A 21,458-nucleotide genomic window follows, 5' to 3' on the forward strand; every position below is an offset into this window, starting at 1 on the left:
TTTGTTCAATTATAAGTCTGATTATCGTGCATTCTTGTAGTCAACGATCAAGTCGACACTGCAAAAGTCCGATGAAGTTTCTTATACACCATTAAGTGCGGATTAATATCGGAAGAACTTGAAAATTTAAAGGAATACGTCGACTTTTTTTGTTTAGAAAAGAAATTTAAAAAAAAAACGTAACATACGAAAAAACCGTACGTGTAAAATACCCTTCATGTATGCTCCAAAATAATACAAAATGCCTCCAATGTCTTCATTCAAATTCCGTAATCATCTACTTTTTGTTCGGAGAATAACATCCTTTTTAATATGAAAGGAAACCATTTATTTGCTTTGAAAAAATACATTGGATTAGAAATAATTTTATGCAGTATTTTGTAAACCGTTTAACATACTTAAAATATTATATTTATGTTTTTAAAAAGGAAGAAAAAAAGTTCTTTATTATTATATTCCCTTCTAGCGGTAGAAAAATGAAGCATTTTGAAGGTATCTGCAATACCGACTGAACATTATACATTCCTCTCTCGCATAGAAAGAGACAACATAACGTCAATTTCTCTACTTATCGACCAGGGAAAATATATCTATCCTTGTTTTTTCCATATTAACAAATAAAGGTTGAAAGAGACGAATAGAACACTCCCGCTAACGCGATAAACAAAAAGCGGAAGCAAGTGTGAAGGAACCGAATCTTTAATTTAGCGACCCGTTCCAACTATTGTGAATCTTATCTCTAGTTTAAAAGTAAGAAATACGTCCAAGATATTTACTTCTGATATTTTAAAATCCTAATAAAAAATATGTTACATCTGATTTTGATTTTACAAATCGCTGCCAATAATACTTATCACTTTTACAAATTAAGATCCGGTTCTAATAATTGAACAACTTCATTCAATTGATCACTTCAATGAGCCGGTTGTTCAAACGACTCGTACAATTTGACAGTAGGGCAAGCTCAATTTTTGTTGCCCGTTGTTTTTGTTTATATACAAAACTAACTAGGTACATAAAAGTTTCGTTTTGCTTAACATGAATTTTAATAACGTATTTCATAGACGGTGTAGCTTGTTTATACCGTTTCAACTATGTTGAACGTTCTTTTTGCGAATTTGTAGGTTAGGTTGGAAGAATTTCCGATGTCTTATAAATCCAGAGTATTCTACGGGCGCAAGTACGCCAGTTATGCCCCCTATGATAGAATTTATGAGAGAAGATCGGGCAGAGATTATTACGACGGAGATCGGAGCAGAAACATAGGGTTCCGAGACAAGGACAGAGGATATCGAGATGAAAGCAAAGATCGGGATGATAAAACGTCATACCAGTACGGTGGTTACAGGGACCGGGACGGCGGTTACAGAGATAGGGACTATGGTAACAAAGATAGGGACGGTGGGTACAGACACCGTGGTAACAATGTCCGGGACAGTGGTAACAGAGACCGGTACGATGGTTACAGAGACCGGGACACTGGTAACAGAGACCGGGACAGTGGTAACAGAGACCGGTACGCTGGTTACAAAGACCGGGACATAGGTAACAGAGACCGGTACGATGGTTACAAAGACCGGGACGGTGGTAACAAAGACCGGGGCGGTAGAGACAGGGACCGGGACTATGGTAATCGAGACAAGGACTGTGAAGACAGTGACAGTGGTGGAAGCATAGACCGGGACAGTGTTAATAGAACCCGGGACGATGGTTACAAAGTCAGGGACGGTGGAAACAGAGATCGGGACGATGGTATTAGAGTCCGGGACGGTAGTAACCGAGACAGAGAGATTGAGGACAATTGGAGGCTCGGTGGTGACAGAGACCGGCGCTGTGGTAGTAAAGATCGGGATAACAGTCATGTAAACCGGGACTGTGTTAGCAAAGACCGGGACGCTGGTTTCAGAAACCGGGATGATTGTTTTATAAACCGAAACTATGGTAGCAAAGACCGGGATGATGGTTTCAGAAACCGGGTCTATAGTACCAAAGACCGGGACGATGGCTATAGAAACCGGGACTGTGGTAGCAAAGACCGGGACTATAGCTGGAGAAACCCAGACTGTGATAGCAAAGACATGTATGATGGTTATAGAAACCGGGACTGTGGTAGCAAAGACCGGGACTATAGCTGGAGAAACCCAGACTGTGATAGCAAAGACCTGTATGATGGTTATAGAAACAGAAACTGTGGTAGCAAAGACCGGGAAGACGGTTACAGAAACCGGGACCGCGGAAGCATAGATCGGGACACTAGAATTAGAAACCGGAACTGTGGTAGTAAAGACCGGAACGATAGCTACATAAACAGGGACTGTGGTAGCAAAGACCGGGAAGATGGTTACATAAACCGGGACTGTGTTAGCAAAGACCGGGATGATGTTTTTAGAAACCGGGACTATAGTACCAAAGACCGGGACGATGGCTATAGAAACCGGGACTGTGGTAGCAAAGACCGGGACTATGGCTGGAGAAACCCAGACTATGATAGCAAAGACCTGTATGATGGTAATAGAAACCGGAACTGTAGTAGCAAAGACCGAGACGATGGCTACAGTAACCGGGACTATGGTAGCAAAGACTGGGATGATGGCTATATAAACCGGAACTGTGGTAGCAAAGACCGGGACGATGGTTATAGAAACCAGAACAATAGTAGCAAAGACCGAGACGATGGCTACAGAAACCGGGACTGTGGTAGCAAAGACCGGGATGATGGTTTTAGAAACCGGGACTATGGTTACAGAAACCCTGATTATGGTACCAACGATCTGGATTATGGTTATAGAAACCGAAACAATAGTAGCAAAGACCGGAACGAAGGTTACAGAAACCGTGACAGTGGTGGTAGCAAAGACCGGGATGATGGCTACAGAAACCCGGACTGTGATAGCAAATACCTAGATGATTTGTATAGAAGCCGGAACTGTAGTAGCAAATACCGAGACGAAGGTTACAGAAACCGGGACTATGGTAGCAAAGACCGGAACTATAGCAGCAAATACCCGGCTGATGGTTACAGAAACCAGGACTGTAGTAATAAAGACCGGGACGATGGTTACAGAAACCGGGTCTGTGTCAGCAAGGAACGGGACGATAGTTACAGAAACCGAGACTGCGTTAGTAAAGACCGGGATGATAGTTACATAGATCGGGAATGTGCTAACAGAGACAAAGAGAGAGGAACTAGGAACTGGGACGTTGGAAACATTGGAGTCCAAGGTGGTGGTAACCAGGACCGGTACTATGATAACGTTGACTTGGTTGGTGGAAATAGAGACGGTGATTACGGAGACCGGAAGAGTGTCACCAAAGATCGTTACGATGGTAACAAAGACCGGGACGGTAGAAATAAAGATCGGGACATCGGTAACAAAGACCGGGATGGTTGTAACAAAGACGGGGACGGTGGTAACAAAAACCAGGACGGTGGTAACAAAGACCGGGACGGTTGTAACAAAGACGGGGACGGTGGTAACAAAACCCAGGACTGTGGTAACAAAGACCGGGACGGTAGTAACAAAGATCGGGACGGTTGTAACAAAGACAGGGGCGGTGTTAACAAAAACCAGGACGGTGGGAACATAAACTGGGACGAAGATAACATAAACCGGGATGGTGTTATCAAAGATCGGGACGGAGTTACTAAGCATCGGGACGGAGGTAACAAAGACCGAGACGATGGTATCAAAGACCGGGAAGGTAGTAACAAAGATCGGAACAGTGGTAACAAAGACCGGCACAGTAATAACAAAGACCGGGACGGTGGTAACAAAGACAGGGACAGTAGTAACAAAGACCATGACGGTGGTAGCAAAGACAGGGACGGTGGTAACAAAAATCAGAACGGTGGTAACAAAAACCAGGACGGTGGTAACAAAAACCGGGACGGGGATAACAAAAACCGGGATGGTGCTATCAAAGTTCGGGATGGAGTAACTAAGCATCGGGACGGTGGTAACAAAAACCAAAACGGTGGTTATAAAGACAAGAGCATTGATGTCCCAGACCGGGACACTAGTGTTGTAGACCGGGACAGTGGTAACACAGGCCGGGATGAAGGTTACAGACACCGGACCGGTGGCAACAAAAACTTAGACAGTGGTGACAGAAATCGCGGCGGTGGCTACAGAAGCCGCGGCGGTGGCTACAGAAACCGCGGCGGTGGTTACAGAGACCGGGATGCCGGGTACATAGTCAGAGAAGGCGGTTACAGAGTCCGGGAAAGAGGCTCCACACCGTGGGACCGGGATAACGGAGGAAGAGGCGTCAGGGGAAGAGGATCCTTCCGGAGAAGAGACAGCTACACAACACGATCACCAAACAAAGACAAAAGTGTGGAAAAACCGGGGCAAATGAAGCTCATAAAGGATGTCCACGAAAGGCCAAAGATCACGGAAACAGACTTGAAAGATAAATCGGAAGAGGAAATTGAGATGATCAAGCTGATGGGCATAACTGGCTTCAGAAGCACAAAGGGTAATAATTATATAATTTATATATGTATTACTGTCCGCCTCCGTAGTGTAATGGTCAGCATGCTCGGCTACCGTTCTGGAGGTCCCGGGTTCGATTCCCAGGGGGGGGTCAAATAAATATAAGTGATTTTTTCACTGTAATATTTATTCAATATCACCCTGGACTGGTACCTGAAGCGGAGGGCTGATCACCTTTCCTTCATTTGTAAACGATCAAGATATAAACTGCGTTTATATGAAGCAGTGCCCTATGCACCATTGGGGTGCGGATAAAGGTTTTATTATTATATTTGAAGCACTAACTTTGTGATTTTCCATTTGAAAATTAAAATGTAACTTTGTTTTAAAATCACTTTAAATATTTTATTATAAGTTAATTATAATGTCTACCAGTTTCCAAGCTAACAGCTTCTTTATCAAGACTGATTGATACTAACATTAGACATTATAATTCAGGTTATAATAAAATATTTATAGTGATTTTAGAATAAAATTACATTTTAATTATAATAAAATAATAAAACCCTTATCCGCACCCCAATGGTGCATAGGGCACTGCGTCATATAAACGCAGTGTTATCTTAATCGTCTACACATGAAGGAAAGGTGATCAGCCCTCCGCTTCAGGTACCAGTCCAGGGTAATATTGAATAAATATGACAGTGAAAAAATCACTAATATTTATTTTACCCCCCTTGGGAATCGAACCCGGGACCTCCAGAACGGTAGCCGAGCGTGCTGACCATTACACTACGGAGGCGGACAAAACATTTTAATTATATATAAGGTTTTTTGGATTGAATTCTACTTTTATATACATGTATCGGTAGTGTAAAGGCAAAGGGGTATATCTGTCTCAGATCAAATTTTACAGGAGAGCGAAAACAAACTTGTAAAATTAAATAACTCCGCCTCCGTAATGTAATGGTCAGCACGCTCGGCTACCGTTCTGGAGGTCCCGGGTTCGATTCCCACGGGGGGTCAAATAAATATAAGTGATTTTTTCACTGTCGTATTTATTCAATATTACCCTGGACTGGTACCTGAAGCGGAGGGCTGATCACCTTTCCTTCATTTGTAAACGATCAAGATAACACTGCGTTTATATGACGCAGTGCCCTATGCACCATTGGGGTGCGGATAAGGGTTTTATTTTTTATGATGTGTTTTATGCATATTTATATGAACTTATCTTAATAAAAGTAAATAAGTATTGCAACCACAGCAACACACTATTTTAGACATTTTGCGGAACAAACTTAGAAAAAGAAAAATTAGACAGATGTACCCCTTTGTCATTACGCTACCTCACATATCGCTAACTCTTTTCAAGAACGTCATAAATCAAAAAACTTGATTTTTCAGGAGACCGTTTTTAAAGTTTAAAAATATAATACAATGTATTAAAAATAAATATCAAGCCACTTATTGAACTTTTTACTGTGCGACAGATCTTTTAAAGTAAAACCTGAAAGTTTTTTCCCCATTTGAAAAATATTTAGTATTTTTTTTTAATATAATTAAATACCTTTTCTTCAAAATGCAAAAATAACACTTTCTGTCCTGTAGCGGGTAAATATCAAGTTAAAAATATGCCGCTTTTGCTGGGATATAGTACATTTTCTGGGCATTCCGAAAACATGCACAGCTGGAAATTGACGATTTTCGATATATGACATTGTTGAAAGGAGTGAGCGGTATATATTTTATTTAAAATCTTAAAGCTCTGCTTAATCGTGGACCATTGTTGAATTTGTCAAAGACTGAAACAAATAAATGTCAAATAAAGATGGGCAAACAACTTGACACTATGGAGTGACTCACAATCAACATTGTGCGTTATGGTTGGACCACACTTCATCTTCTTTTTCTCTTTGTAGACCCTAGGGATCTGTTATGGTTCAAATAGTATCAAATAGGATCTTTTATGGTTCAAATGGTATGATCCAAAATTATGGCTTTTGAAAGAGAAGAATGCAGATCTGAATGTGAAATATTGGTAAACGGAGAGATTTTGGAACAGGTAGATGATTTCGTGTATTTGGGTAGTATGTTTTCTAGAGATGGAAAGATTGATAAAGACATAGAAAGGAGAGTGAATGCTGGGAACAAAGTGAATGGTGCACTGAAATCAGTTATAGCAAATAAAAACCTATAAGCTAAACTGGCAGTGCACAACGGAGTCCTGGTTCCAACTCTAATGTATGGAAGTGAAACAAGGAGTTGGCAAAAGAAGGATGAAAGTAGACTGAATGCAGTCGAAATGCGATCTCTCAGAAGAATGTGCGACAAAACGATGTATGATAGATGTGCAAATAGTGAAATAAGGAAGGAATGCAAAGCTGAGATAAGCATTATCGATAAAATTAAGAAAGGTGTGTTGAGATGGTTTGGACATGTAGAACGAATGAGTGAGGAAAGAACGGTAAAACAAATTTATGAGGCGAACGTTAGTGCGAAAAGAAGCAGAGGAAGACCGAGAAAAACATGGCGCGATCAGGTATGCCAAATACTTGAAAGTGGTCAGGTTAGGAGTCGTAACAATCGGCGGGTATGTATGAGGAGATGCATGAACGTGGAAGAGGCGAAGGATGTTTGCAAGGACAGAGTGGTGTGGCACTCTATTATCTCTGCCTACCCCTGCGGGGAAGCGGCGTGATGGTTAGTTAGTTAGTTAGGGATCTGTTTGTGCCCCCGCATGTCGCTCTTGGGATGTCGACTCCCAGCTGGCTTTCCACCTTTCGGAGGTCTGCCTGGGGGTCTGCGTCCTTCAGGGTTGCCTTGGAGGGCGATACGTGGAAGTCTGTCTTCTGACATTCTGTTAACTTAATGATCATTCAATTTTACAATTCTTACTTGTCAGCCCCTTCATCGAATCTTAACATCATGTTTCATAACAAAAATTGTAACCTCGACATATGTAATAACTGTGTAAAAATGAAATCTGAAAAGTCGACAAAATATTTGGGTCTAACAATAGATTGTCAACTCAAATGGAACCAGCACATAGAAAAAATTGTGATCAAACTTAGGTATCTGACATATATTTTTAAACGTTTGTCTAGTTATGTCCGCCTCCGTAGTGTAATGGTCAGCACGCTCGGCTACCGTTCTGGAGGTCCCAGGTTCAATTCCCAAGGGGGGTAAAATAAATATAAGTGATTTTTTCACTGTCATATTTATTCAATATTACCCTGGACTGGTACCTGAAGCGCAGGGCTGATCACCTTTCCTTCATGTGTAAACGATCAAGATAACACTGCGTTTATGACGCAGTGCCCTATGCACCATTGGGGTGCGGATAAGGGTTTAAACCAAAAAAAAACTAGTTATGTCCATCCTAACACCAACAAAATGGTCTATCATGCACTTGTACAGTCTTCTCTTTGTTATGGAATAATTGGATGGGGGGGAGCATTCAATATACATTTAAAGCCTTTAGAAACAGTCCAAAAACTTATTATTAAAATCATGCTTAAAAAAAAATCTACTTTTCCTTCCAACCAATTATTTCAGGAAGCCGAACTTTTGGAGCTGCGAGAAATCTATTGCCAACAGTGTCTAAAATATGTTTATTTGCGCCAACATTTATTTCCTAAAAATAATAATAGATCTAGCCAACGAATTAATAATTTATTAGAAATCCCTTTTTGTAAATCCAGACTTGCGCAAAGACACTCATTTTTCATAGCTCCAAAACTGTTCAACTTATTCCACAAAGACTATTTGTTCCCTAAGTTCGTGTAAATTTAAACATTTGCTTAGATTATTTATAAAAGAGACAGATTTAAGTTCCTTTTTCATTTAGCACATGATCGCTAGCTTTTTACTTTTTTACTTTGTCATCTTTTATATGTTTAAGTTTTAATTAAAAAAAAATAAAATAAAAACTTGCTCACAATTTGAGTCAAGTATTTTTTTTTTTTTTTTTTTGTATTTAATTTAAATTTTTTGTATTTTGTACTAACTAATTATACTTAGAAACCTATACCCTTATACCCTGTACTATGACTATTTATTTTGTGTACCCACACACAGGCCATGCCTTTGTGGGATCTTTTTTTGTATTTATTTTTATTTTTTATAAATATTTTTTGTTTTTGAATTTATGTAATGCAAAAGAATTTTAAATAAAGAAAAGAAAAAAAATATATAATAATTCCAGTATCGCCTTCGTTGTCGTCCCCACCTAACGATATCCTCTGTCTTACACACTTCATAATAAATACTAATAAAACCTGTTTTTTTTTTCAGGGCGATATATCCGGCTGAACTATGAAGTAATTAACGAATCTCAGTATGACAAGGAAAGATTTGAAATAAATTTTTAATCATAAATTTCAAAGTTGATATGTGTATACAGAGGTATTTATTGATTGAACGGCTAATGCCTTTAACATCATACATATATACAATTCAAACCCTTATCCGCACCCCGATGGTGCATAGGGCACTGCATTATTATTTAACACAGTGTTATCTTGATCGTCAACACGAAGGAAAGGTGATCAGCCCTCCGCTTCAGGTACCAGTCCAGGGTAATACTGAATAAATATTAATAATAATAATGAAACCCTAATCCGCACCCCAATGGTGCATAGGGCACTGCGTCATATAATAATAATAATAAAACCCTTATCCGCACCCCAATGGTGCATAGGGCACTGCGTCATATAAACGCAGTGTTATCTTGTTCGTTTACACATGCAGGAAAGGTGATCAGCCCTCCGCTTCAGGTACCACCAGTCCAGGGTAATACTGAATAAATATTAGAGTGAAAAAATCACTTATATTTATTTAACTCCCCTGCAAATCGAACCCGGAACCTCCAGAACGGTAGCCTAGCATGCTGACCATGTACAAATACTGGGAATACAGATTTTTTGCGTAGTACCTCTTTGACACACGCTAAGCTGTATTTGATTTAGAAGATCAGGGCTGTCCAAAAAATTTAAAAATTGAGGTACATATGTAAGTAGACTGAATGCAGTCGAAATGCGATCTCCCAGACGAATGTGCGACAAAACGATGTATGATAGATGTTCAAATAGTAAAATAAGGAAGGAATGCAAATCTGAGACAAGCATTATCGATTAAATTAAGAAAGGTGTGTTGAGATGGTTTGGACATGTGGAACGTATGAGTGAGGAAAGAACGGTAATGCAAATTTATGAGGCGAATATAATTGGAAAAAGGAGCAGAGGAAGACCGAGAAATACTTGCCACAATCAGGTATGCCAAGTACTTGAAAGCGGTCGGGGTAGGAGTCGTAATATTCAGCAGGTATGTATGAGTCTGTCTGTTTTGTCTGCCTCCGTAGTGTAATGGTCAGCACGCTCGGCTACCATTCTGGAGGTCCCGGGTTCGATTCCCAGGGGGGTTCAAATAAATATTTGTGATTTTTCACTGTAATATTTATTCAATATTACCCTGAACTGGTTCCAGAAGCGGAGGGCTGATCACCTTTCCTTCATGTGTAAACGATCAAGATAACACTGCGTTATATGTCGCAGTGCCCTATGCACCATTGGGGTGCGGATAAGGGTTTTATTTTATTTTATTTTATATGTATGCGGAGATGCATGAACTTGGAAGGGACGAAGATTTTGCAAAGACAGAGTGGTGTGGAGTTCTATTCTCTCTGCCTACCCCTGTGGGAAACGGCATTCTAGTCAGTTAGTATTATTTATTAGTAACATATGTATATTGTAAAATTAATAAAAATATATATACGTAGAAAATAAATTTATTTTAGACCAGTCTATCCTTACTAGGTAATATATGTAAATAAATGTTTACTGTGATTAGCTGTAGTATGTACATCAATCTATATATTTTATTATTTATTTAACCTTTCCCTTATTTTTTTATGGTGCCAAAAACCTTCTCGAGCAACGGTGATATCGCTCACTCCTGTCAAGAGCGTCATAAATCAAAAATCGTGTAAGTCCTTCTCCAAGCACAAGAGCTCAGTCTCTTTATTGGAGACGAAGACTGGAACTAGTATAAGATATCGCTCACTCCTTTCAACAACGTCATATATCATTTTTAAAGTTTAAGAATATAATAAAATGTATTAAAAATAAATATCAAGCCACTTACTGAACTTTTTACTGTGCATCAGAACTTATTAGGTAAAACCTGAAGGTTTTTTTTCCATTTGAAAAATATTTAGTACATTTAAAAAAATAATTATACAATACCTTTTCTTCAAAATGCAAAAACAACACTTTCTGCCCTGTAGCGGGTAAATATTAAGTTAAAAATATGCCTCATTCGCTGGAATATAGCACATTTTCTGGGCATTCCGAAAACACGCACACCTAAAAATTGACATTTTTTGATTTATGACGTTCTTGAAAGGACTGAGCGAAATCTGGATTATCTCCAGTTAGGAGTTATTTTTCATATTATTTTTTAACATCTCATCAAAGATGAAGAAGAATATGGAATATGGAGATAATCCAGATTAAGACACACTCAAAATGTTGTAAATAAATGAACTGGTCAAATATAGGCTAAAATAATAAAAATGAAAATGATATTTTCTGGCGTTTCTCATGTGTGTGATTATAATCCAGGATTCGGACCTCACATACTAATATAAGAGTTTCTGCTCAGTAAATAGCTCAACCATTAGATGTCTCTAGTGAAGTTCTAGTCATTCAAGAACAATGTTTCTAAATTGGTTCATATATAATAGAACTCCAAGAATTTGAGTAGTGTGGTTGTCAATAATGGGTACAATTGGTGAACGAACCAGCCTATGACGATCGTCAGACCCGTAAATGCCCAGACTTCCATACTCTTCTTCATCTTTGATGAGATGTTAAAAAATAATATGAATTTTAACATCTTCTAAAGATACATTTTTTGTGAATTATTTATTGATTTATTTATTGCTTTGTGGATTCAAATACAAATGGGTGTGATGCTGTCAATATAATAATAAAATACTTATATAAGACTACTTTTGTTTTAATAAGGCCTTAACCCTTTCTGGTCCCCCAAAATCAAAAAATAATCTAGGTAGACAGTTACATTCAAATTGGAAAAAAATCATTTGTCCTCTGCTCCACATACTATTGTAAAAGTACTTTTTGATATCTCATCAAAGATGAAGAAGAATATGGAAGTCTGGGCATTTACGGGGCTTACGACCGTCATAGGCTGGTTTAAGTGATCACTTTACACACGTGTAACATTCACCAATTCTATCCATTATTGACAACCACACTACTCAAATTCTTGGAAGTTCTATATATATGAACCAATTTAGAAACCTTGTTCTTAAATCACTAGAACTTCACTAGAGACATCTATTGGTGAGATGTAAAGAAGCTTTTTATTAAGCAGAAACTCTCATATTATCTGTTGTAATAGATACGAGTGACAAAAATGTAAGCTTGGAATTTAAATAAATAATACTAATGATGAAAATGTGGAATAACATCCGACATGGGACCTTAGAGGAAAAATCCATATCGAATGAGATTCTATATTAGACCAGTATGGGTTAAAATACCATTTTTGTATTGAAAATTTTAGTTTTCCTTCTAAATAATTACAGAAGAACCTCTCGCAAGGAGCATAATTCATTTTAGAATCTTATTCGTTAAGAGGAACATCTTTTTATTACTGCCGCGAAGCCCAGCCCACAAGTCAATGTCGTGAATAGGGGACTAGCCCTTTTTCTGTAACTCATAATGCGAAATGTCAATCGTTAAAGGAGCAACTTCATCACTTTTTTTGGTCGTTATGCGAATTATTTGTCATGGGAGTTTGCACTGTATGTGGTTTTGAAACGACGTTAAAAGGTAAGGAGTAAAAAAAAAATTTTTTCTAAATATATCACTCACTCTTTTCAAGAACATAAATCAAAAATCGTCAATTTTCAGTTGTGCATGTTTTCGGAATGCCCAGAAAATGTACTATATCCCAGCAAAAGCGGCATATTTTTAACTTAATATTTACCCGCTACAGGGCAGAAAGTGTTGTTTTTGCATTTTGAAGAAAAGGTATTGTTTAATTATTTAATTATTTTTTTAAAATACTAAATATTTTTGAAATGGAGAAAAAACCTTCAGGTTTTACCTAAAAAGATCTGTTGCACAGTAAAAAGTTCAATAAGTGGCTTGATATTTATTTTTTATACATTGTATTATATTTAGAAACATTAAAAACGTTCTCCTGAAAAATCAAGTATTTTGATTTATGACGTTCTTGAAAGGAGTGAGCGATATGTGATCTAAAAGACAAAATATATCCAATATACATTCTTTAAAAAATCAGGCGTGAACAGACATGTGACCTCTCCGATGGAATGAATTCTGTGTTTGCAAATATTCTCTTAATAAAAACACAACTAGCTTCCAGAACGACACATGTTCCCATACTCTTCTTCTTGGCTCCATCCCAACTTATCGTCTTTGCAGACTGTTGGGGTCAGCTCTCCTCGTCCTCAGGCTGTAGGTCCTTCTGTCATATACAACGTCACCTAGGTCTTAGCAACGGATTTATAATATATCGCTCACTCCAATATTCTAGTGGAGAAACCCAGATTTGTGAACTAGTATTTGGACACACTCAAAACGTTGTATTTCTTTTCTGTCTAACCAGACTGAGCCACGGCGATCTGTGGCCAGAAACAGCTAATAATAAAACAAAAAACATAATTTAAAAAAAATATTTTATTACAATACAAATAATCTACATATTTACATAGACCTTAACACATTTTCATTAATTAAACACTAAAATACATATTTTAAACTTCAACAAAAACTCAGTGTGGAGGAACAAACACATGAGAATAGAAAGTAAAATGAAAATATGCAACACATCAGCGTTTGATAATGTCTTAACCTTTTAACCGCGTCAACTTTGTTCCTGAGAGACGCCCGTACGCGGCGGTATTTCGCCGTTTTTAAAATGATTACTTTTATCATGTATTTAGTTAAGAAACAATTTATTTTCCTAAACAAAAACGTTCAATGGGATTCATCGTGCCTTTTTGGTACTCCATAATACACTTGTGTCACATTATTCTTGAAATATATCGTAATATAAACAAATTAGATCGTAACATAAATAAATCAAAGCACGCATCGTGTGTCACTCTTACCCACTGGCGATGCGTAGCGTCGAGAGTGAGACAGATATAGGGCATGATTATGGTGCGGACTAATTACCGACCGCAGAAAAATCAGGGATCTGTTCTTTTATTTATCCTTGTGATTTTACAAATTATTAGTCAGATATTTCAACAGATGTCATAAGGCCGAGGATTGACGTATTATTTTATCCAATGTTCCACACCATGAAAAAATCCCTCCAAGTTGAACTGAGGTTGGAAACTTGGAGCAAAGTAAAAACACATACGGTTATGTCAGCCGCGTACGGGGCATGTTTTATTAAAACACATACGGTTATGCGAGCCGCGTGGATCCGGTTAATAAGAGGAAACGCATCACGTAATAACATATACATAAATAAATGTAGAATTCAAATCCAATAAGCCTAGTTTAATTTTGGATATATTTTATTTATTGTTTCGGCATTAACTTTGTGGTAAGACATGTTACAATGATTAAAGAAAACACTTGTTTTTTACCACTTGAGTTTTATTATAGACTACATGTTTCAGAAGTTAAACTTCCATCATTCAGGTCTGTATAGCAACTAAAATCTAAAATATAAAATTGTTCTATAAATAAGGAGAGGGGAAAGTAAGGGGAAGGCGTTAGTCAAGGGACGGAGTTTGAAAACAAAGGAAAAATGGAAAGCAATGGTGAAAATTTTTGAAACAATATATAATAATAATAATAATAAAACCCTTATCCGCACCCCAATGGTGCATAGGGCACTGTGTCATATAAACGCACTGTTATCTTGATCGTTTACACATGAAGGAAGGGTGATCAGCCCTCCGCTTCAGGTACCAGTCCATGGTAATATTGAATAAATATTACAGTGAAAAAATCACTTATATTTATTTTACCACCCTTGGGAATCGAACCCGGGACCTCCAGAACGGTAGCCGAGCGTGCTGACCATTCCACTACGGAGGTAGACAAAATATATAGTCTATAATAAAACAATATATAGTCTATAATAAAACTCAAGTGGTAAAAAACGAAGTGTTTTCTTTAATCATTGGATATATTACTCAACAATAATATTATACATACAGGATCTTTCATTAAGTGCTTTCTATCTTTAAATTTTAATAAAGCACAGTGTGAGTCAGAGATGTAGCATCAACAATACGGTCGCTATTAACTGTGAAAGTTTGAAAATCTTCATTGAAAGACCATATATATATATTAAGTCACTATATCTATTCTAAAAAGCTTACTAATGGAGGGCGCCGTGACAAAATACTAAACTTGTAAGTGCGCCGCGGGCTGAAAAGGTTTGGGAGCCCCTGCACTATGGGATTTTTTGTTGTTCTTGCTATATACAGAGTTTGCTAACACTGTGACTGGTAGAATAAGGAGATATTTGAAAATGTGATTTAAAAAGTGTTGTTTTTATTGACCATAGTCCAAGGGCAGACACCGCTGCCACAAAAAACGCGCTTAGAGTGTCAGAAATGAAGACTCTGAGAAGCATAACAGGCAAGTCTTCGAGATAGAATCAGAAATGACAGGATCAGGGAAATATGCGAGACAGAAGATGTCGTTAGGTGGGGAAGGCAACGAAGGAGACAATGGTATGCGCGTGTGACGAGAATGGACCATCCAGACTCCCCCACATCACACTGCACGGCCAACCCAAGGCAGACCACCAAAGAGATGGGTCGTTAGCTGTGAATCGACGTCGCAGGAGGCTAATCCCTTTTAAAAACAGGCCACAAGGCCTATAATATGAAGAAGAAGTCCAAGGGATTTTTGTTTGTTGTAGCTATATACAGGGTTTGCGAACGTTGTGACTGGCAGAAGAAGGGGGTATTTTGTGAATGAATCCGCCACTACTTCTTGGAGTTGATGTCAGAGTATTTGGGGTACGAGTACATCCCCTTGTCGTCCTTCTTCAGCACCTCCCCGCGCTCCAGTCTCTGGGCCGAGGCGTTGGCCTCCAGCACCGCGGAGTTCCTCTGCTTCATGTCAATGATGGCTCTATTCTTATCAATCTCTTCGGCGGCGGGCGGCTCCGATCTAGTAGGCATTGAAATTTCTTTTTTAAATTGTCCGCCTCCTGAATTCCTTCGAAATTAAACCATATATATATATATATATATATATATAAATATATAAATCACAAGATCTCGGGGGCCAACTGTGATCACCTCTTCGAGAAATAACACGGCCAGGAAATTTTTGTTGCAAAATTGCGATTGTTTCGCTGCTTGTGTGGCACGTAGCGCCGTCTTGTTGAAAATAAACGTCATCCACATCAATATCTCTCAATTCCGGCCATGAAAAATCATTAATCATAACTCGATAGCGCAATCCATTCACCGTAACAGTTGCACCAGCCTCATTTTCGAATAGTAAGGTCCAATCACACCAATATATATATATATATATATATATATATATATATATATATATATATATATATATATATATATATATATATATATATATATATATATATATATATATATATATATATATATATATATATATATATATATATATATATATATATATATATATATATATATATATATATATATATATATATATATATATATATATATATATATATATATATATATATATATATATATATATATATATATATATATATATATATATATATATATATATATATATATATATATATATATATATATATATATATATATATATATATATATATATATATATATATATATATATATATATATATATATATATATATATATATATATATATATATATATATATATATATATATATATATATATATATATATATATATATATATATATATATATATATATATATATATATATATATATATATATATATATATATATATATATATATATATATATATATATATATATATATATATATATATATATATATATATATATATATATATATATATATATATATATATATATATATATATATATATATATATATATATATATATATATATATATATATATATATATATATGTATATATATATATATATATATTTATAGGATTTTCCAATAAGAGGTTTCATTTTGAATAGCCCACTATCTGGGCAGCTGTCACTTTTGAAGCTGTCATCTTTTGACATTTGACAAGTAAAAACTACGCGATTAATAAAAATGCAACGATACACGCTTCAACAACGCATTGAAATTGTTAAAATTCACTACAGAAATGGTGAAAATTTTGCAATCACATTTCGCGAAACTAAAGCACTTTTTGGTTGTCGTAAAGCGCCTTCTCGGCCAGCAATAGTGAAACTTGCTAAAAAATTTGAGCTGTTGGGACAACTTGGTGATGTGAAGAATCGAAACCCTCAACGTGTCACTGTTTGGTGCGGTTTTTGGGCTGGCGGTGTGATTGGATCTTACTTATCCGAAAATGAGGCTGGCGCAACTGTTACGGTGAATGGATTGCGCTATCGAGCTATGATTAATGATTTTTCATAGCCGGAATCGGAAGATATTGATGTGGATGACGTTTATTTTCAACAAGACGGCGCTACGTCCCACACAAGCAACGAAACAATCGCAATTTTGCAACAAAAATCTCCTGGCCGTGTTATTTCTCGAAGAGGTGATCACAGTTGGCCCCCGAGATCTTGTGATTTAACACCTTGAGACTTTTTTCTTTGGGGCCACGTGAAAGATGAGGTCTATGCCAATGTTCTACAATCGATTGAAGACCTTAAAGATGGAATTCGTGAAGTTATCGAGGACATACAGCTGCAAATGTGCGAATTGGTCATGGAAAATTTCATGAAAAGGATATGGTGCTACAGCCTATATACAGAGTTTGCGAACGTTGTGACTGGTAGAAGAAGCAGTTATTTTGTGAATGAATCCGCCATTACTTTTTGTAGTTCTATGTATTATGAGATGCACAAATTTAAATGTATTTGATATGAAGTAACCTTCTGAGTCGGAGCCAGGCCTCCCACTCGGCCGGCATCTCCTGGTCGAACCCGGCCTCTCCGGACACCGGCTTGAACCAGCGCGCCGGCTTCCTCTTCCCGACGGACGGATCCGCCGGGATCTCAAAGTACTTGTTCCCCAAGTAGTCCTCACCTGGGGGAAATATACATCGACATTTAGATGGTCAATTCGCTCACTCCTTTCAACAACGTCATAAATCAAAATACTTGATTTTCAGGAAAATGTTTTTAAAGTTTAAAAATATAACACAATGTATTAAAAATAAATATCAAGCCGCTTATTGAACTCTTTACTGTGCAACAGATCTTTTTAGGTAAAACCTGAAGGTTTTTTCTCCATTTCAAAAATATTTAGCATATTTAAAAAAAATAATTAAACAATACCTTTTCTTCAAAATGCGAAAACAACACTTTCTGCCCTGTTGCGGGTGAATATTAAAATAAAAATATGCCGCTTTTGCTGGGATATAGTACATTTTCTGGGCATTCCGAAAACATGCACAACTGAAAATTGACGATTTTTGATTTATGACGTTCTTGAAAGCAGTGAGTGAATTGTAGATTTACTTATTTTTTTATTAAGGTACATACTAAAAAATTAGCTAGGCATTACACTACTTCTCCGAAGGTGTAGGCAGAGAGCATAGAACTCCACACCACTCTGTTTTAACTTTCCACATTCATGCATCTCTTCATACATGCAAAGTATTTTCAATACTTGATCATGCCAAGTTGCCCTCATCTTCACCTGCTTCTATCATTTACCACATTCACCTCATAGATTTGTTTTACCATTCTTTCCTCACTCATTGGTTCCACACGGCCAAACCATCCCAAGCCGCCTTCCTTAGTTTGCTGGATAGTGCTCATCTCAGCCTTGCACCCTTTCCTTATATCACCATTGGAACATCTACCATACATGGTCTTGCCGCACTGAGAGATGGCATCCCGACTGCATCCAGTCTACTCTCATCCTTCCCAAACCATCCCAAGCCGCCTTCCTTAGTTTGCTGGATAGTGCTCATCTCAGCCTTGCACCCTTTCCTTATATCACCATTGGAACATCTACCATACATGGTCTTGCCGCACTGAGAGATGGCATCCCGACTGCATCCAGTCTACTCTCATCCTTCCCAAACCATCCCAAGCCGCCTTCTTTAGTTTGCTGGATAGTGCTCATCTCAGCCTTGCACCCTTTCCTTATATCACCATTGGAACATCTACCATACATGGTCTTGCCGTACTGAGAGATGGCATCCCGACTGCATCCAGTCTACTCTCATCCTTCCCAAACCATCCCAAGCCGCCTTCCTTAGTTTGCTGGATAGTGCTCATCTCAGCCTTGCACCCTTTCCTTATATCACCATTGGAACATCTACCATACATGGTCTTGCCGCACTGAGAGATGGCATCCCGACTGCATCCAGTCTACTCTCATCCTTCCCAAACCATCCCAAGCCGCCTTCCTTAGTTTGCTGGATAGTGCTCATCTCAGCCTTGCACCCTTTCCTTATATCACCATTGGAACATCTACCATACATGGTCTTGCCGCACTGAGAGATGGCATCCCGACTGCATCCAGTCTACTCTCATCCTTCCCAAACCATCCCAAGCCGCCTTCCTTAGTTTGCTGGATAGTGCTCATCTCAGCCTTGCACCCTTTCCTTATATCACCATTGGAACATCTACCATACATGGTCTTGCCGCACTGAGAGATGGCATCCCGACTGCATCCAGTCTACTCTCATCCTTCCCAAACCATCCCAAGCCGCCTTCTTTAGTTTGCTGGATAGTGCTCATCTCAGCCTTGCACCCTTTCCTTATATCACCATTGGAACATCTACCATACATGGTCTTGCCGTACTGAGAGATGGCATCCCGACTGCATCCAGTCTACTCTCATCCTTCCCAAACCATCCCAAGCCGCCTTCCTTAGTTTGCTGGATAGTGCTCATCTCAGCCTTGCACCCTTTCCTTATATCACCATTGGAACATCTACCATACATGGTCTTGCCGCACTGAGAGATGGCATCCCGACTGCATCCAGTCTACTCTCATCCTTCCCAAACCATCCCAAGCCGCCTTCCTTAGTTTGCTGGATAGTGCTCATCTCAGCCTTGCACCCTTTCCTTATATCACCATTGGAACATCTACCATACATGGTCTTGCCGCACTGAGAGATGGCATCCCGACTGCATCCAGTCTACTCTCATCCTTCCCAAACCATCCCAAGCCGCCTTCCTTAGTTTGCTGGATAGTGCTCATCTCAGCCTTGCACCCTTTCCTTATATCACCATTGGAACATCTACCATACATGGTCTTGCCGCACTGAGAGATGGCATCCCGACTGCATCCAGTCTACTCTCATCCTTCCCAAACCATCCCAAGCCGCCTTCCTTAGTTTGCTGGATAGTGCTCATCTCAGCCTTGCACCCTTTCCTTATATCACCATTGGAACATCTACCATACATGGTCTTGCCGCACTGAGAGATGGCATCCCGACTGCATCCAGTCTACTCTCATCCTTCCCAAACCATCCCAAGCCGCCTTCCTTAGTTTGCTGGATAGTGCTCATCTCAGCCTTGCACCCTTTCCTTATATCACCATTGGAACATCTACCATACATGGTCTTGCCGCACTGAGAGATGGCATCCCGACTGCATCCAGTCTACTCTCATCCTTCCCAAACCATCCCAAGCCGCCTTCCTTAGTTTGCTGGATAGTGCTCATCTCAGCCTTGCACCCTTTCCTTATATCACCATTGGAACATCTACCATACATGGTCTTGCCGCACTGAGAGATGGCATCCCGACTGCATCCAGTCTACTCTCATCCTTCCCAAACCATCCCAAGCCGCCTTCCTTAGTTTGCTGGATAGTGCTCATCTCAGCCTTGCACCCTTTCCTTATATCACCATTGGAACATATATCATACATCGTTTTACTAGAGTCATCTGTATCTAGTATTTTACGAAAATGTCGTTATATAAATTACACAAAATTATTATTAGATAAAAAAAATCTATAGCACAGTACCGATCACCCTATCTTCATATAATTACCGATCAAGTCAACATGGTGTAATGGTATGGGGTCCAAAAGAATTGTATTACCGGCCAAATAATTAATATTGAAAAAGATAAATACCTAACCTATTAAATTTCCTTTTTTCGTTACGCTTTTAAATGAATTAATGAAATTTGTCCAAACGTTTTTCAATAAGTGTGGCGTTCTCTTCGCCATTCTTGGCTAAATATTTCACTTTTTAGCTTCCAAATTGAATTCAAATATTTTTTCGTAACTTCTTCCACAATCTGTCAAATTTCTGTTTTTAACCCCCAAACCACAGATTATTGTATTAAACTAAATGTCAAATGCAGTGCTTCCTAGATTTGTAAAATATCCTTACTTCCTTGAAGTACCTACCTAAAACTAACTAACTAACTAACAAACCATCACGCCGCTTCCCCGCAGGGGTTGGCAGAGAGAATAGAACGCCACACAACTCTGTCTTTGCAAACATTCTTCGCCTCTTCTACGTTCATGCATCTCCTCATACATACCCACCGATTTTTACGACTCCTAACGTGACCACTTTCAAGTATTTGGCATCGTGCCATGTTTTTCTTGGTCCTCGTCTGCTCCTTTTTCCAATTACATTCGCCTCATAAATTTGTTTTACCATCCTTTCCTCACTCATACGTTCCACATGTCCAAACCATCTCAACACACCTTTCTTAATTTTATTGATAATGCTTATCTCAGCTTTGCATTCCTTCCTTATTTCACTATTCGAACATCTATCATACATCGTTTTGTCGTATATTCTTCTGAGAGATCGCATTTCGACTGCATTCAGTCTACTTTCACCCTTCTTTTGCCAATTCCAT

At 38.2% G+C, this 21,458-nt stretch overlaps 2 protein-coding genes across 2 annotated transcripts; one reads left to right on the top strand and one right to left on the bottom strand.

Annotated features, from left to right (window-relative positions):
- Positions 1–1,032: 1,032 nt before the first annotated feature.
- Positions 1,033–8,836, top strand: LOC148303532 (uncharacterized). The gene is made up of 2 exons (XM_088269787.1): positions 1,033–4,479; positions 8,733–8,836. Exons 1-2 carry the CDS (start codon positions 1,146–1,148, stop codon positions 8,807–8,809), a joined length of 3,411 nt encoding a protein of 1,136 aa, XP_088125913.1. The 5' UTR covers positions 1,033–1,145; the 3' UTR covers positions 8,810–8,836.
- A 6,081-nt stretch (positions 8,837–14,917) lies between these two features.
- On the bottom strand, positions 14,918–20,925 carry LOC148303533 (uncharacterized). The gene is made up of 3 exons (XM_088269793.1): positions 20,721–20,925; positions 17,549–17,702; positions 14,918–15,637 (listed from the first exon to the last, which is right to left on the bottom strand). The coding sequence occupies exons 1-3, from the start codon at positions 20,809–20,811 to the stop codon at positions 15,451–15,453; spliced, it is 432 nt and encodes a 143-aa protein (XP_088125919.1). The 5' UTR covers positions 20,812–20,925; the 3' UTR covers positions 14,918–15,450.
- Positions 20,926–21,458: the final 533 nt, after the last annotated feature.

The sequence above is a fragment of the Brachycentrus maculatus genome, unplaced genomic scaffold (genome assembly GCF_059751285.1).
Source record: "Brachycentrus maculatus isolate JH-2025_06_01 unplaced genomic scaffold, ASM5975128v1 h1tg000363l, whole genome shotgun sequence".
NCBI lineage: Eukaryota > Metazoa > Arthropoda > Insecta > Trichoptera > Brachycentridae > Brachycentrus > Brachycentrus maculatus.

Excerpts from the sequence above, each read along its gene's own strand:
- LOC148303532 (XM_088269787.1), top strand. The coding sequence starts at position 1,146 with ATGTCTTATAAATCCAGAGTATTCTACGGGCGCAAGTACGCCAGTTAT. Across the intron at positions 4,480-8,732 it reads TGGCTTCAGAAGCACAAAGG|GGCGATATATCCGGCTGAAC; the intron begins GTAATAATTATA and ends TTTTTTTTTCAG.
- LOC148303533 (XM_088269793.1), bottom strand. The coding sequence starts at position 20,811 with ATGGCGAAGAGAACGCCACACTTATTGAAAAACGTTTGGACAAATTTC. Across the intron at positions 17,703-20,720 it reads GAAAAAAGGAAATTTAATAG|GTGAGGACTACTTGGGGAAC; the intron begins GTTAGGTATTTA and ends TATTTCCCCCAG. Across the intron at positions 15,638-17,548 it reads GCCTGGCTCCGACTCAGAAG|ATCGGAGCCGCCCGCCGCCG; the intron begins GTTACTTCATAT and ends AATGCCTACTAG.